The sequence below is a fragment of the Astatotilapia calliptera genome, chromosome 6 (genome assembly GCF_900246225.1).
Source record: "Astatotilapia calliptera chromosome 6, fAstCal1.2, whole genome shotgun sequence".
Classification (NCBI taxonomy): Eukaryota; Metazoa; Chordata; class Actinopteri; order Cichliformes; family Cichlidae; genus Astatotilapia; species Astatotilapia calliptera.
Genome location: NC_039307.1, coordinates 41194421 through 41209512, shown reverse-complemented (window position 1 = coordinate 41209512; position 15092 = coordinate 41194421). Strand labels below are relative to the sequence as shown.

At 46.7% G+C, this 15092-nt stretch overlaps 1 protein-coding gene across 3 annotated transcripts; it reads right to left on the bottom strand.

Annotated features, from left to right (window-relative positions):
* Positions 1–134: 134 nt before the first annotated feature.
* On the bottom strand, positions 135–10956 carry stx3a (syntaxin 3a). 3 transcript variants are annotated; one of them, XM_026172180.1, is made up of 11 exons: positions 10890–10956; positions 10554–10656; positions 6611–6685; positions 6386–6485; positions 6231–6305; positions 6006–6076; positions 5609–5717; positions 4859–4932; positions 3905–4039; positions 3331–3441; positions 135–1740 (listed from the first exon to the last, which is right to left on the bottom strand). In XM_026172180.1, exons 2-11 carry the CDS (start codon positions 10602–10604, stop codon positions 1663–1665), a joined length of 879 nt encoding a protein of 292 aa, XP_026027965.1. In that variant the 5' UTR covers positions 10605–10656; positions 10890–10956; the 3' UTR covers positions 135–1662. The 3 variants fall into 3 exon arrangements, with proteins under 3 accessions (XP_026027965.1, XP_026027966.1, XP_026027967.1); XM_026172181.1 differs by lacking the exons at positions 10554–10656; positions 10890–10956 and adding an exon at positions 7215–9228; XM_026172182.1 differs by lacking the exons at positions 10554–10656; positions 10890–10956 and adding an exon at positions 8762–9228.
* Between the last annotated feature and the right edge of the window lie 4136 nt (positions 10957–15092).

Sequence of the window (15092 nt, the reverse complement as noted above, 5' to 3'; positions counted from 1 at the left end):
GGCTGGAGAATGTTGCGTAGCGCTCGTGATTGGTGGCAGGGACTGTTTGTCAAACGCGTACAGCTTGAGTACGGCGAGCGAGAGGAAAACGTCGGCAAACGCTATGGTGAAATAAAATGGAAGTGGAAGTGTAGTAACTGACAGATTGACTTTTATTCAAAAAGTGAAGAAAACTACAAACGATGCACTTTTACAAATAGTTCGCCGTGCTCAGAGCCACGGCCTTCAGTCAGCAGCAGACACAAACACACAGCGTGTACAAAGAAGCTAACGATGAAGCGCTGGAAGCATCGGCAGACCAGACCTTACAGCGTGTCCCTGTGAATGCACACCTCAATCCCCGGAATTTGATATTTAGCGGTCCTAGGATCAAATTTGAATATGAATAAAATCTGTGATAGTTCATTGTCACACAACAGCTGCCTGTCGATAATCGATGACCTCTCCCGGCAGGACAAATCTTCCAGGTTATTTTTCTGAACACACTGCGCAACTAAATAGTCTGCCATCAGTTTGTTCAGACGCCTCAGAAAACTTCCAATTGGAATTTTATTGGAATACACATTTTCAAAAATATTGATATAGGAGAGCAGGCTCTCAGTTCACGAGTGGGCTGTACTGCATCCAACACCACAGTGTGGGTCAGAGCAAGTGCCAGAATAACAAGCATAAAAACAGACACACAAGCACATTATACAAACATGAGAGTTCAGTTGTAATAAACACAACAACGATCTAAACCAAATACCTGAATCATCAAATGATTTGTATTTCTAATCTTACACATTTAAAATGAACATCAATTCCTGAGTCACACTATCTAAGATGAGCCATTTTTAATCACTTCAAGGTTAAAAGCTCACTACGTGGATTTTTACTGTGAATCCTAAAGGCCTCTCGACGGGCCTGCTGTGGACACGGGGCAGGATGCAGTCTACAGCACAGGTGTGTCAGGTACCAGCACCTGCTGTAATCACTCTAATATTAATGGACACCCTCTGCTGTTTATTCCTTACACAGCAACACAACAGCTAATCTTCCTAATAAAAGCTTTTCATGGCTGCATTATTCAAAAGTTGTTTACAAATCAGGTGCACTTTCCTGAATATGGATATGATAAGTGGACAAATCAGTGAATGAAAATGAAATGGTGCATGCTAGCAGTCACACTCAGTAATTCACAGGCTTGGCCCTGATTGTTGGTGACCTTTCATGCTGCACATTTTCAAATTCCAAGTTTGGTTCTGAAAAATCGCTCCACAGCAGATCAACTGCAGCAGGGTTAGGGTAAGACGTATCACACACATTTGCACTGAGCACAGCTAAGTAATGATGAGCTGATGCTAACACATTAAACATGCATGTAGCCCTATGATGTGGACATTCTTGGTGGGATTATTGACGTGTCGGTCGCTGCACTGAAAGGTCTCCAGCTTTTCTTTTCTGTTTTGTGCACACAGTCATATTCAGTTTGTTATTGGACAGGTTAGGGACACAGACTGGAGCGAGGCCATGAAGAAGAAAGCTATCGTCATGTTTTTCTGATTGAACTGATCATAAATGTGGCGCTTTGTTCCTGATATGTAATGAAATTAGAGCAAACTGAGTGTCCTGCGGCCTCCCGTGGCCTCAGATGGTGGGAGACTTTCTTCATTAGGGTCTCTATTTGATGAAGCTGTAGACAAATGAACCCAGGACGACAGCCAAAATCACGCAGCAGCAGAAGATCATCATTTGTTTCTGGAGAGACAAGTTGGTTCGGGGGGGGGAGGGGTCAGAGACAGAAGGTGGTGTTAAACAAGATGACTCCCGGTCAGGCCGAGCAAGACTAAAGCACACCCTACATCTACAGCCCAGGCCCCCAGGGTCTGAACAGGGCCCTAAAGTGCCCAAAACACAACAGTCTCAAAGTGACCGGAGCACACAAGCCAGTGAGGTTTAACCCGTTTGCTTCACAAAAAGACATTTTTCCCCAGAAGGATCTGAACGTGGCTGCACCACGCTGTAACACGCTGTAGCACGCTGTAACACGCTGTAGCACGCTGTAACACGCTGTAGCACGCTGTAACACGCTGTAGCACGCTGTAGCACGCTGTAGCACGCTGTAGCACGCTGTAGCACGCTGTAACACGCTGTAGCACGCTGTAACACGCTGTAGCACGCTGTGACACACTGTAACACGCTGTAGCACGCTGTAGCACGCTGTAACACGCTGTAGCACGCTGTAGCACGCTGTAGCACGCTGTGACACGCTGTAGCACGCTGTAGCACGCTGTGACACGCTGTAACACGCTGTAACACGCTGTAGCACGCTGTGACACGCTGTGACACGCTGTAACACGCTGTAGCACGCTGCAACACGCTGTAGCACGCTGCAACACGCTGTAGCACGCTGTAGCACGCTGTGACACGCTGTAACACACTGTAGCACGCTGTAGCACGCTGTAGCACGCTGTGACACACTGTAACACGCTGTAGCACGCTGTAGCACGCTGTGACACGCTGTGACACGCTGTAGCACGCTGTGACACACTGTGACACGCTGTAGCACGCTGTGACACACTGTAACACGCTGTAGCACGCTGTAGCACGCTGTGACACGCTGTAACACGCTGTAGCACGCTGTAGCACGCTGTAGCACGCTGTGACACACTGTAACACGCTGTAGCACGCTGTGACACGCTGTGACACGCTGTAGCACGCTGTGACACACTGTAACACGCTGTAGCACGCTGTAGCACGCTGTGACACGCTGTGACACGCTGTAGCACGCTGTGACACACTGTGACACGCTGTGACACGCTGTAGCACGCTGTGACACACTGTAACACGCTGTAGCACGCTGTAGCACGCTGTGACACGCTGTGACACGCTGTAGCACGCTGTGACACGCTGTGACACGCTGTAGCACGCTGTGACACACTGTAACACGCTGTAGCACGCTGTAGCACGCTGTGACACGCTGTGACACGCTGTAGCACGCTGTGACACGCTGTGACACGCTGTGACACGCTGTAACACGCTGTAGCACGCTGTAACACGCTGTAGCACGCTGTAACACGCTGTAACACGCTGTAGCACGCTGTGACATGCTGTAGCAGGAACATGGCTCAGATGGTAAGCTACTCAGAGACGCACTGCAGCAGGAACAGCAGCAGGAACAGCAGCAGGTGTTTCTTACTCACGGGTACAGTCAGCGTGTGCAACTTCAGCATCTAACCTTCACTAGTGGTTTGTCTGCTCGATGATAGGCCGATGCCATCGTTACAGGAAACACTGACCCAGAGCACTAACGCATTGCCACAGTCCCTCTCTCCTCTCTGCACTCACCCTGCGGGCCTCCTGCTGGTATTTGGCAGCCTTCTTGGTGTCGGCCACGGCTCTCTCGACAAAGCCCACCGACTGGTCCATGTTGCTTTCGATTCTGTCAATCATCCCACCCTAGCAGGGCACACAACACGAGAGACAACACAAAGTTAATGAAAGTAAGATTTGTGCCTGTCTGCTGTTTACACAGGAAGTGGGAGCGTACCCCACTGTGTCAGAAACACATGACTTTTCTTATCGGCTGCACACTGAAGCTTCAGTCATGAAAGGACTTAGTCACAGTTAAACAAGCTCTGTGCAAGATGGGCTTTTTGGGGAAACAGGGCGAGTTACTGTTGAAAAGCTTTAAAAGAATAACTTGTGCTGTGCACGACTCTATGTACAGTAGAACTAAACAGGGCTACTATTCAGTTTCACAAACCATGCAAGTCAGCAGAAAGTGGAAGAAGGAGAAGCAAGCCTTCATGTTTTATAACACGGCTAAAATGGAAGAAGTGCAGCTCAGAGGGTGAGAATAGTTTGTTAATCGAGAACTGTGAATGCTCGAGAATACTTTGGGCTGCAGGATCTCACAAACCTGGTTCTCAACCAGCATGGCAATATCAACAAACATGTCGTGGAGTTCTTTAATGCTGCTCTCCAGCCTCATGATGTCTTTGTGACGAGCCTCGATCTCATTCAGGGCCTGCTGGTTGATCTTAGAGTCCATGATCTGTGGGGGAGGGAGTGTGAGGTGACCAGAGACACACAACTTAAAAGAATACACCACAAACAAGTGGATGTTCACAAACAGAGGGTCTGCTAGTGCCAAACTACAGGTTAAAACAAATCACATCTGCCTGTAAGTCCAGCTAACATCTCCCAGTTTGCTGTAACGACACTAAATAGTAAGAAACATGCCTACATAACAAACACACACCGAGACAAGCAGAGAATCACTGCATTTGAAAAGCCGAGAATTTAATGGAATGACTGCACTGCCTATCAAATACATAACAATTTGTTTTCTGTTGATTAGCTGACTTAATTATTTCTCCTTATAATTAAAAATAGTTGTGAAATGAAAGTTGTGCTGACCCGTGTGCTAGAACAGTCTACAGCTCCAAATCACAACAACGGTCACCTCAAGGTGCTTTAAAGTAGATCCCTACAGACAGAAAACTGCCACAGTCATGTGACCCCCTATGAGCAGCACTTGGCGACAGTGGGAAGGAAAAACTCCCTTTTAACAGGAAGAAACCTCCAGCAGAACCAGGCTCAGGGGGTGAGGGGACATTTCCCTGACAAGTTTTCATGTAACACACAGAGAGAATTCACATGGAGATGTCATTAAATGACAGTGGAGCGGAGATCACAGTGACACCATCAAACACAAACCAGCAGGACAATAGTTCCTGGTTTATAACAGCCTCTGCGCTCCACAACCCACTAAGAGTTCGTGCCTCTGGCCAAAGACGCTGGTTTGCTGCAGGTGTTTGTGTGCGCATGCATGCGCATGCATGCACGTGCATGTGCATGCATGCAGGCTTACCCCTGCTGTGAAGACTGCAGAGTTTCCTCCCTCCAGCATCTCATCCAACTCTTCATCGGTCGTTGTTTTTCCAGCTGAACAGATCACAGAGACAAGAACTTGTTCATGCACCAGCCAGTAGAAACATGACTGTACACACAACAGCATGTGATTACACTGACAATACTACGAGGTGCCTGTTGTATTAATACTTTGATTGATGTAAAAGGTGGTTGTTAACCTTTAGGGCTGATGTGACACAGTAAAACCATAAAAACACCACGTTGGCTATTTTTATGGTAAATGGTAAATGGCCTGTATTTATACAGCGCTTTACTCGTCCCTAAGGACCCCAAAGCGCTTTACATATCCAGTCATCCACCCATTCACACACACGGCTCTTTCTGTCAGATATTTGTCATTTTATTTAAAAACTAAAACATGTATCTGAGCACAGTACACAACAATAAGTTGGCACATAAATATGTTTAAAGCGTAGCAGCTGTCAGTGCTTAAAGAAAGTCGAATTCTCTTTAGTCTGACGGCCTGAACCTGATAAAACCTACGATAGAGGACAGGAGACGGCAGCGTTAGCACTGTGACTAGGGTCCATGGGAACGACTGTGAGGTTTTAAGGAGCATTTAGATCATTTATGCTGTGAATCTCTTCACATATTGTAAAAAAAAAAGGGAAATATAAAGGATCCCGAAGCTGTGGTTTCCTCCACATCAAGCTTAAACGTAACCATATCATCAGCAGCTGGCACTCACTGATCTCCAGCTGGCGGGCGATCCGTCCCTTGCTCTTGTCTCTGAAGTCCACCTGAGCCTCGTTGTACTTTGTCATCACCTCTACAAACTTTTTGGCCAGAATGGCGTGCTGGGGGAGACAAGAACACAGACACTCCAATGACAGGCTCTCACACACACGGTGGGCGAGCTTCACAGTCGAGCCTGAGGACAGAGGACTGCACCGACACTGAATGTAAAAGCATGTGTGTGTGTGTGTGTGTGTGTGTGTGTGTGTGTGTGTGTGGAGCCTGCTACACTCGGTGGATCTGAACGTGACGTGTGGATGTTTAAGGCATCACAAGAGAAACAGCAGCGTGCTGCGCTCTGTCTGTGTGGTCGGGTCGGGTGAATCAGAGCTACTGTACGACTGCCTGACCTGTGACTTGCGTATCCTGAGGTCGGCCGAGGCCCTCTCGTCGGCGTTTGACTCCAGCTGGCGCTCGATACCTGACGCACACACGGACAATGTTCACCACTGCTTTTACTCACACATGTAAACAACACATTAGGCGTGCCACAGAGACACATTCTGATCACACGTATGTTTGTACAAACGGGAACCAGACAGTGTGCCGGAGAAGGAAACCAAACCAATACCGACTCTTCAGTTTGTTTCTTGCATTGTTGGCCGACTTTTTAATCTCATTGGTGAGAGCCTCGACATCATCCTGTGTTTCTGCAAGAGGTGGAAATGGAGCGTCACGCACACACACTGAGAATCACAGGCAGCACATTTGAACACGTTATCTGCATTACTCTGGTCGGAGGTCGGGGCAGACAGGATGGTGGAGTAGAGTTTTTTGATTTCTGTAACACTCTCGTCAATCTTGTCAATACTGCTGCGGATGTCTTCAATCTGACAGACGCACACACGCACGCACGCACACACACACACACACACACACACGGAGGCATCAAAGAGTAGAAATGCATTTTGTGTTATGATGCATGTAAAGTGGAGCAGACAGACACACTGCATACCTGAGCAAAGAAATCATCCATGAAAGCCTCACTCTCCACAGGAACCTCAATATCATCACCACCTGCATCGCTCTTCTGTTACACACACACACACACACACACACACACACACACACACACACACACACACACACACACACACACACACACACACACACACACACACACACTATTAACTGACGTTTTCTGTCTCTGTGATAAGACAAGAACATTTGTACTGAGCCTGAAACGACTTCCTGTGTGTGAGTCACATGACACCAGCTGCACTTTGAATCGGTGCCTGACACGTCTAAAATAAACGATGATTAATTGTCGTTTGTGTGATTAGCAGCTCCTCACATTAAAGAAAGATTGATGAGGACTTACTGATTTCACTATAAATTCAGTCAGAATATAAAAGAATGAGAAGAAAGCAGTTCCTGTATCTTTTGGAAACATGACTTTGAGTTTCACGTCTGCGGCTAACATCTCTGACATTCAGTTGAGCTCCACAGTGGGGCAGTCGCCTCGCACCATGACATCTATAGTACAGACTAGTCAGGCCCCGTGCGAACAACGCAGGCGCCATCGACGAGAAGGCAAACAGCGGCACAGTCCTGCTTACCTCCTTCAGCTGAGCCAGGCGGTCTTTCATCTTCAGAAGTCTTGGTTGAATTAAAGAAACACAAAGAAAGAAACAGCTAGTGTGTAGCTGGAGTGTGGCAGGTGTGCTCTCTGAGGTCCACAGAGCTGCTGCCTCTACACCTGCCCACAGAAACGTTTGCTTCAATGAATCCGCAGAACTAAGAAGAGAACAGACTTCTGAGGGTGAAATAACTCATGCGTGCAAACCAATGAATGCCTTGCTCGTGTGGATGGTTGTGTCTGAGACAAGTTGTGATCAACCTAACCTGAGGTCCCACTAAGCCTCTATCCCCTAAGAGCGGATTAGGACGACAGTGTTGACCACGATAAACCTCTTCCTGGTCCCTCCTCCCACACGGCAGCCTGTGGATTTTCTCTTTGGAAAGGAGAGCAGAAGTTGGCCTTTGTCTTAGGATGTGTTACTACTGTGTCTTATTATTTGTATAGATAAGAAAGCACCATGAATAAGGATGACGTCTGCGGCGGGGGGGCTGAGTGATAAGAGCAGGCAGCAGTCTCCTGTGACCTGCTGTCCCTCGGATGCACGAACGAGCCAGTCCCAGCAGCAGAGCTGTCCCAGCCCTGACCCACCTCACAGCACCGTGAAGCACGTGTTCAGCGGTGGAGGAAGGGGCACGCTCCCCACCCAGCACTCCATCACAGGCCAGGCTGCCCAGCCTGCTCCACCAGGTCCCTGCTTCGTCACTGCCAGGACAACCCCACCCTCATGGAGGATGACTGTCCCCGACTCTGAAGCAGGGACTGCTTGGACCCAAAATGCTCATTTAAGCCATTTGTTCCACGTCTGTAACAAATGAGTTTATTCCCATGTCACAGATGGCAGTACGACTCTTTCACCACACCGATCCTGCAGCGCATTTATCGTTATTTGGTGCTTTGATTACAACATTTCCACGTTTGTGTTGAAGCTACAAAACAACCATAACTAGAGCTGTTTACTTATTATTTACCCATCACAAGAACAATAGAACATTTGTGACGTGGAGGAAAAACTCTCAGTACGTGAATGTTGTCTGTGAAACAGTCAAGAGGTGCAGGTCCCATCTGTTCCTGTGCAAATGATTCAAAGGAGCCTACGCTGATTAAAAAATGAACACAAATGACAGGCTGGGACTGCAGCAGATCAGACATCCTGAAAGTGTCCACGCTACCTGCACCTTTTCCTCCACAGCTGGATTTGAGCCTGGGAGACTCAGGAGCAGACCTTACATTTACATCAGTCCAGCACCATTCATCATCTTCATCTGTTTCTTTGTTAACGCTGCAGGTAGCTCAGACGATGCAGGCTCAACATCCCCATTTTTAAATATAGTTAAAGTACAAGTAGACATGCACCAGTCCAACCAGAACCAAGGCCCTACTTCCAGCACGACTCTGACTGTGTGACGCGACGTCATGCTCAAACTTGTTTTTTTACTTGGTGAAAAGAAAAAGGAGCGCATGTTTTTGAAAAGTTATTTATTAGTGGAATGACTGAAAACAGGCCTGAGATTAGGAGTCCATCACCTGATCGATGTGTCAGCTTGTCCTGCACCTCCTCCTGATTCACTGCAGCTGAAGTGCAACTACATTCAGTGAGAAGAAAACGCCTCTGTGATCTGACAGGACCACACGTAGAGGAGCCAGAGCCAGTCGATGCAGCTGCTGGTGTAACGAGCGCCTCCACCAGCTGCTGCTCGCAGGGCAAATCTAACAGAAGTTGGGGTGAGGCATTGGGCTCTGGGAGAGCACTGTGTTTAGGGAGAGGAACGGTGGAAGAGGAGAAAGTGTTTTTCATTAAACTCATCCAAATATGTGGGCGTATCTGGGAGGGAGCTGCATCCAATCAACTCGTCTACGAGCTCGATCTGCTCCCGCTCAGCAGTCTGTTGGGAATGTGCCGTGCTTTCTGTGAATTTGAAGAACGATCCTAAATGCAGAGATCCTCGGGCGACTGTCGTTTGACTTGGCTGTCAGAAGATTCTCTCCGTCACTCTTCTGTCCTCGTCCACCTCTCCATCTCCCTCAGCCGTCTCTCCAGGATCTTCACCTGCTCCTCGAGGCGAGCAGTTTGATTAGCCGCACTGGAACTTCCCCGAGTCCCGACGTTCAGCAAGACGCAGACACACAGCAGGACAGCCAGTCGGATGGCCATTGCCTCCGTGCCCACGTTGTAGTCGCTCAGGATGAGCACAAAACAGGTTAAAGCGACTCCGACTTTCAGAAACCACAGGGCGCACATCAGAGTGGAGGCAACCAATCGGAAGGCAAGAGAAATCAGCCAGTAGCAGATGAGAGCTGCGAGGACCCACTGAATGACGAAGATCAGGCCCTCTGGGGTCACTTTGTTGGTAGGAAGGCTAACTGTGGAAAAAAGCACCAGAAATTACATTTCATACAAAGCTGCTCATTTCCACTGACACTCTTACTGCGACGCTACAGATGGGAGCTATCACCGGGTTCTCATTGGCTCTGCTGCGAGAGGCTCCACCATCTCTGACTGCATACCAAAGACATTACATCATGCAGATGAACTACACGCTGTCTGGTCAAATGTTTGTGCACGCTGAAAGTGTTTCCTCTCCTTGTTGGAGTTATTACTCTACAAAGTTACGTGTTACACTAATTTCACATTACTCCTTTCCTGAAACTCACGGTCTCATTTAACAACATAAACCCAGCTGCTGGTTTGCAGGACGCACACGTGTGATCTGTGTCGGAGTATTCAGGTCTGAGCACAGAGCAAACATGTTAGCATGCTGTCTGTGCAGCTGATGCTGTTAGCAGCAGAATGCAGCTGCTTGTGTCCAGTTTACTTTACCATCACGCTCTCGTCCTTGTGCAGTAATAATAAAAGTAACATCCATGCTCACGCTGCAGACTGAGCCATTATTTTCCTCCTCCTGCACACCAACTGAAATCAGCTGATTGGAGAACCAATAACCAGGATCAATAGGCAGGCAGAATAACAGTGCCAGCGAGTTAAACTACTGGCATGAACCAGCTCTTGTACGGAGTCGCTCATATTGAGATTCTCGCCTCTATGTGAAGCGCAGCAAGCTTCAGTTCGATTCTAATAAAGTCATTCAGCTGATCCATCCAACAGATACAGGTCCAAGGCTCCATGGATCTCTGATTAAAAGGTTTATGCTCAGCAGGTTAAGCACCTACCAAACATTTTTATCCAAAAGGGGAGTCAAGGCTGGAAAAACAACTTTGCCCACAGTCTCTGGCTTTGATGGCACCACAAGGTGGCAGCACCCACTTCTGCTATATTTGAACTGGTCTTGAGTGCAGCCCAGAAACAAACGATGCTCACCTTGGATCCCAGAGGCCTGCAGTAACTGGGAGACGTAGTGCAGCAGGACATTGAGAGCACCGGCCACGCTGCCTGCAACCACAGCTAGGACCTGAGAGAAAGCCTGCAGAGGCAGGTTTGTTTCAGACAACAGTGAGGGTAAGAACACAGAGAAACGGCCAAAGTTCACTGATGTGACTGTCAGCGAGAGCGAACAGTCCCTAAACTGCTTATGTCGAATTATTATGGTTTCTAATCAGGGCTAGTGTGGTGATAAAACCTGATCGTGTACACACAAGTTCAAAACTGGATGCCGAGAATCCGCTCCACGGAGACCGGACTACTTCCGCTTCTTACCTTCGGCACCAGCCTGCCCAGGTAGGTCGTGCCCTGCTCGGCCAAGTCAGCCAGGGTGTCCCGGACTTGGTGCATGGTCTCTGGTAGAGTCTCAAACTCCGTCTCCCCCTAAACTGAGAGCACAAAGCCCGCCAAAAACGCTTCCGTGAGCAGCTTCCGTGAGCACTGCTTCTTAATCACACTGTCTACTCCGAAGAACTACAAAGGAAACTACATCCAGCTACAAGTACACAACTTTACCGCGGTCAAGTTTTTCCAGCAGGATGTGGAAAAAGTCCGTATGAATAAAGGACGTCTGCCCCCTGCTGGGACGAGTGTGCAGCTGCATGCAACATGAAACAGTCTTATGTACCCGACAGTACAACACAGTACTCTACAGTACAACACTACTCTATTACACATCACAGTACTCTACAACAGTACGCTACGGTACGCTGCACTGCACTGCACACGGACTGAGCTGTGGTTGTTTGTTGCCGTTGTTTATCTGTGCAGGTGAGAAGTCTGTTCTCTCTCATGTTGGTAATGTTAGGGTGCAGTTAGAGAATATTTAAATTCAATGCTCAAACAGGATGGTGCAGCAGACCTCACAGGAACACTGGTAAAAACCTCTGGCAGCTGACACAGTCTAATAAAACAGTTTAAAGAAACAGGAACGAGGAAAGGGAAGTATGTGCCACTGTTGGTTCTTGTGTTTCGTTCTCATGCTCTCCTTTTCTCTCTTCTCTTTCTGCTCAGCCACAAACTGGTTGTGGCCCCAATAGGCCAGTTTAGACCTTTTTGGAGGGGTGCCCAGACACCCCTAGATTTCATCACAGCAGTAATTATCTGCAATTATAATAGCAAATAATTCGATGTGATTCTCTAGTTCAAACAATTAGTGTGTGATTGTCAGTGCAAAGAAGGAGTAAGGAGGATGGCGAGAGAGACAACAGAGAGTCTGTTTAAGAGCAGGAAGAACCAGGTGAGTTGTCCACTGACCTGGTTCTTCCAGGTGAGTTGTTTGGTGTTTTTCGAAAAACGATTTTTCTCAAAATAACCTGACATGCATCTCATGGGTGCATTTCAGTAGCTTATGATACGAATGGTAGCATTTAAGAGATGGCAGCATTAATGTTACTTGTTTGAAAAGGTAACAAGCTTTAACACGTAACACACGTTTTGCCATATGGCAGTAAAAATAACACAGAAACGTATTCAGTGATATTTGTAAGTAAGTAAGTAAATTTTTATTTATATAGCACATTTCTAGATAAAAGATCACAAAGTGCTTCACAAGGTATAAAACAAAAACAGTCAAAAGTTAACAAAATGCAATTTTAAAAAGATGTTTTTAGCTGCTTTTTAAAAGTAATCACTGAGTCTGCAGATCTTAAGTTCTGAGGAAGAGAGTCCACAGTCTGGCGGCCACAGTGGCAAAAGCTCTGTCACCCTTGGTTTTCAGTCTTGTATACTGAATAACAAGTAGGCCCTGATCACAAGACCTCAGGGACCTGCTAGGGGCATAGGGCTGTAAAAGTTCAGTGGTGTAGGCTGGTGCTTGTTCTTGAAGAGCCTTAAAGGTCAGAACCAGAATCTTAAGATGGACTCTGAATTCAACGGGGAGCCAGTGCAGCTGTATAAGCAACGGTGTTACATGAGAGTATTTAGATGTTTTGTCAGAAGCCTTGCTGCAGCATTTTGGACAATCTGCAGACGCTCCAGGGAGTTTTTGTTTAGACATGTAAACAGTGGATTACAGTAGTCCAATCGTGATGAAATGAATGCATGAATAACAATCTCCAGTTCAGTATGAGACACTGTAGGGCTCAATTTAGTAATGCTTCTTAAATGATAGAAGCAGGACCGAACCAGAGATTTGACGTGGACATCCAGGGTAGGAGCAGAATCAAAGGTTACCCCGAGGTTCCTGATAGACGGTTTCACAAATGTTGAAAGAGGACCAAGAGCATTCATTATGTCAGGTACATGTCTGTCTGGAGCACATACAAGAACTTCAGTCCTTTCTTCATTAGGTTGGAGGAAGTTGTCGGCCATCCAACCTTTGATGGTTTCTAAGCACACATTTAGAATCTGCAGCTTAGAAACATCTTCAGGTTTAAAAGACACGTACAGCTGGATGTCGTCTGCTGCTGCAGGACATCCAAAATCCTTCAGTGGGAACACACTGGTTCTAATACAGCACTTATCTATTGTACCGGAGCACTTTGATCACTTCATGCAACATCACTCACTCACTCATACGAGTGTGGCCGGATGGCTAAACTCCAGCTTCCGCGGCTGGCTAGGGCGATCCTCAGCTGCATATTGTGCTGGTATTGCAAAACTGGTACTGCCTCTCCTGGTTGCTCCCAGTTTGTGGAGAGTCATTGTGGTTTTATCTTATTTTATATTAATAAATGAAACTGTTAATGTTTGAGCCGGCCTCAGTGTGCATCCCTGAACCTGTGCAAACGTTGTTGGGTATTTTATTCCCAAACGATTTTATTTCCTGGGGTGAAATTCCCCTAGGTGGTGTCATTGTATTACACTTTTTTAATAGCCCCGCCGACCACTTGGTCACACAAGCACTTGTGTTGTATGAATGAAAGTGCTTTCCATGTGACCTTCACACTGCAGTGAACACATCTGAGAACAACGTGGATTCAGTGTCTTGCCCAGAAATACTTTGGCTTGCAGAGTGGAGCAGCCAGGGATTACACCACCTCTACAGCCGGTGTGGATGGTTGTGGACTGCTCCGCTTGACTACACAGCCAGCTGGATTAGTAGAGTCTTGGTCTGTCAACCTTCTGAAGTGCTCGGCCTCCCAGAGACTGCTGACTGTTATACTGAGTACTTTTTGTAATGCTGAGCATCAGATTAGTTTTTTCCTTTGCTGTGGAGGTATGATCAATGTATGATACGTCTTTAAGACTTCAGCATACATACTGGCACCCAAAGTAAACTACAAATTAAGCTCACGGACAGTCAGGCCTCCTTTCTTTAGCTTTGACAAATATTGATGGGTCTGTCTAGCACAAACCCCTCGCTGGAACGCGACAACTCTACTAAAGCAAGACGCAAGCCACCAAAGTTCTGTGTTACTCGTGCACGAGGGAGAGAACTGACGAGCGTTCTGTCGCTCACCCCATCGCTCACCCCATCGCTCTCGTCTGCTCCCTCGTAGCACTGCTCTTTATTGAGGTTACATGAATATGCATAGCTTCATTAACATATCGTGTGTGGTCAAGATGTGACCCTGTGAACAACTCCCCTAAATCTGCTGGCCTGGACGTCCAGCAGTTCAGCTAAACAAAAGGTGCTTATACCAAAGCAGACATGGATGAGTTTACCATAAAACAAGGTACGAACTCTCTCATGACCCTAGGATGTGTACGTATATCAGAGGGAGGCACACCGGCTTTGCAGACTGCTAAGGTTCAGACATCATATCAATATGCAATGATTATACACCTCTAAAATATATGGTTATATATTTCTAAGCATAAATGACAATCCACAATATAAACCTAACAAATAGGAAGTCATTTTTCTATCTTGTAATAAATCTGTAGAGTTTGGTTCTAGTCTTTCACTGACTACTACTGTTACGAACCCAGTAAAGAAAGGAAAACTATCCAAACAACTCCAGGCAATAAAAACCAAACAAAAATATAAATACAGCAAATTTTATTCCAACATGCTCTAAAATGCTTCAGCGTTTTGTCCTGAAGATGGCAGCAGGAGGCCTGTAAGTGCCCTCATAATGTTTTAAATGTCTTTTTTGTCATCTTATAAACTTTAATTCTCACCGTAGAAAGAGCTGGTTATTCTTTATTTACGAAGAAGGCCTGCAGGTTGGTCATTTTTAATGGAACAGGAAATGCCAGCACTGCAGATTTGCAGTGTATACAGCAAGATAAAATGGTTAACAACAGAGTAGCTGTCCTTCACAAACCACCGTGTAAGTTTGAAAACATCTCTGTGTTGGCCCTGCGTCAGTCTAACCCAGGCGACACTCTGGAGCCTCCAAAGCCTCTTCAACCAAGCTGTACCAACAAACCTGACCAAACTAACAAATACTGAAACAATGATACTGTAAAGTGTCTCCACAGAGATGCTAAGGTGAATAAGAAAAGTGAGAAAAAAGCTCCAAGTGAAACTGAGAGAACTCAAAAGGACTGTGACAGAAACTCACAACAGGAATCACAATGTGGCCCATT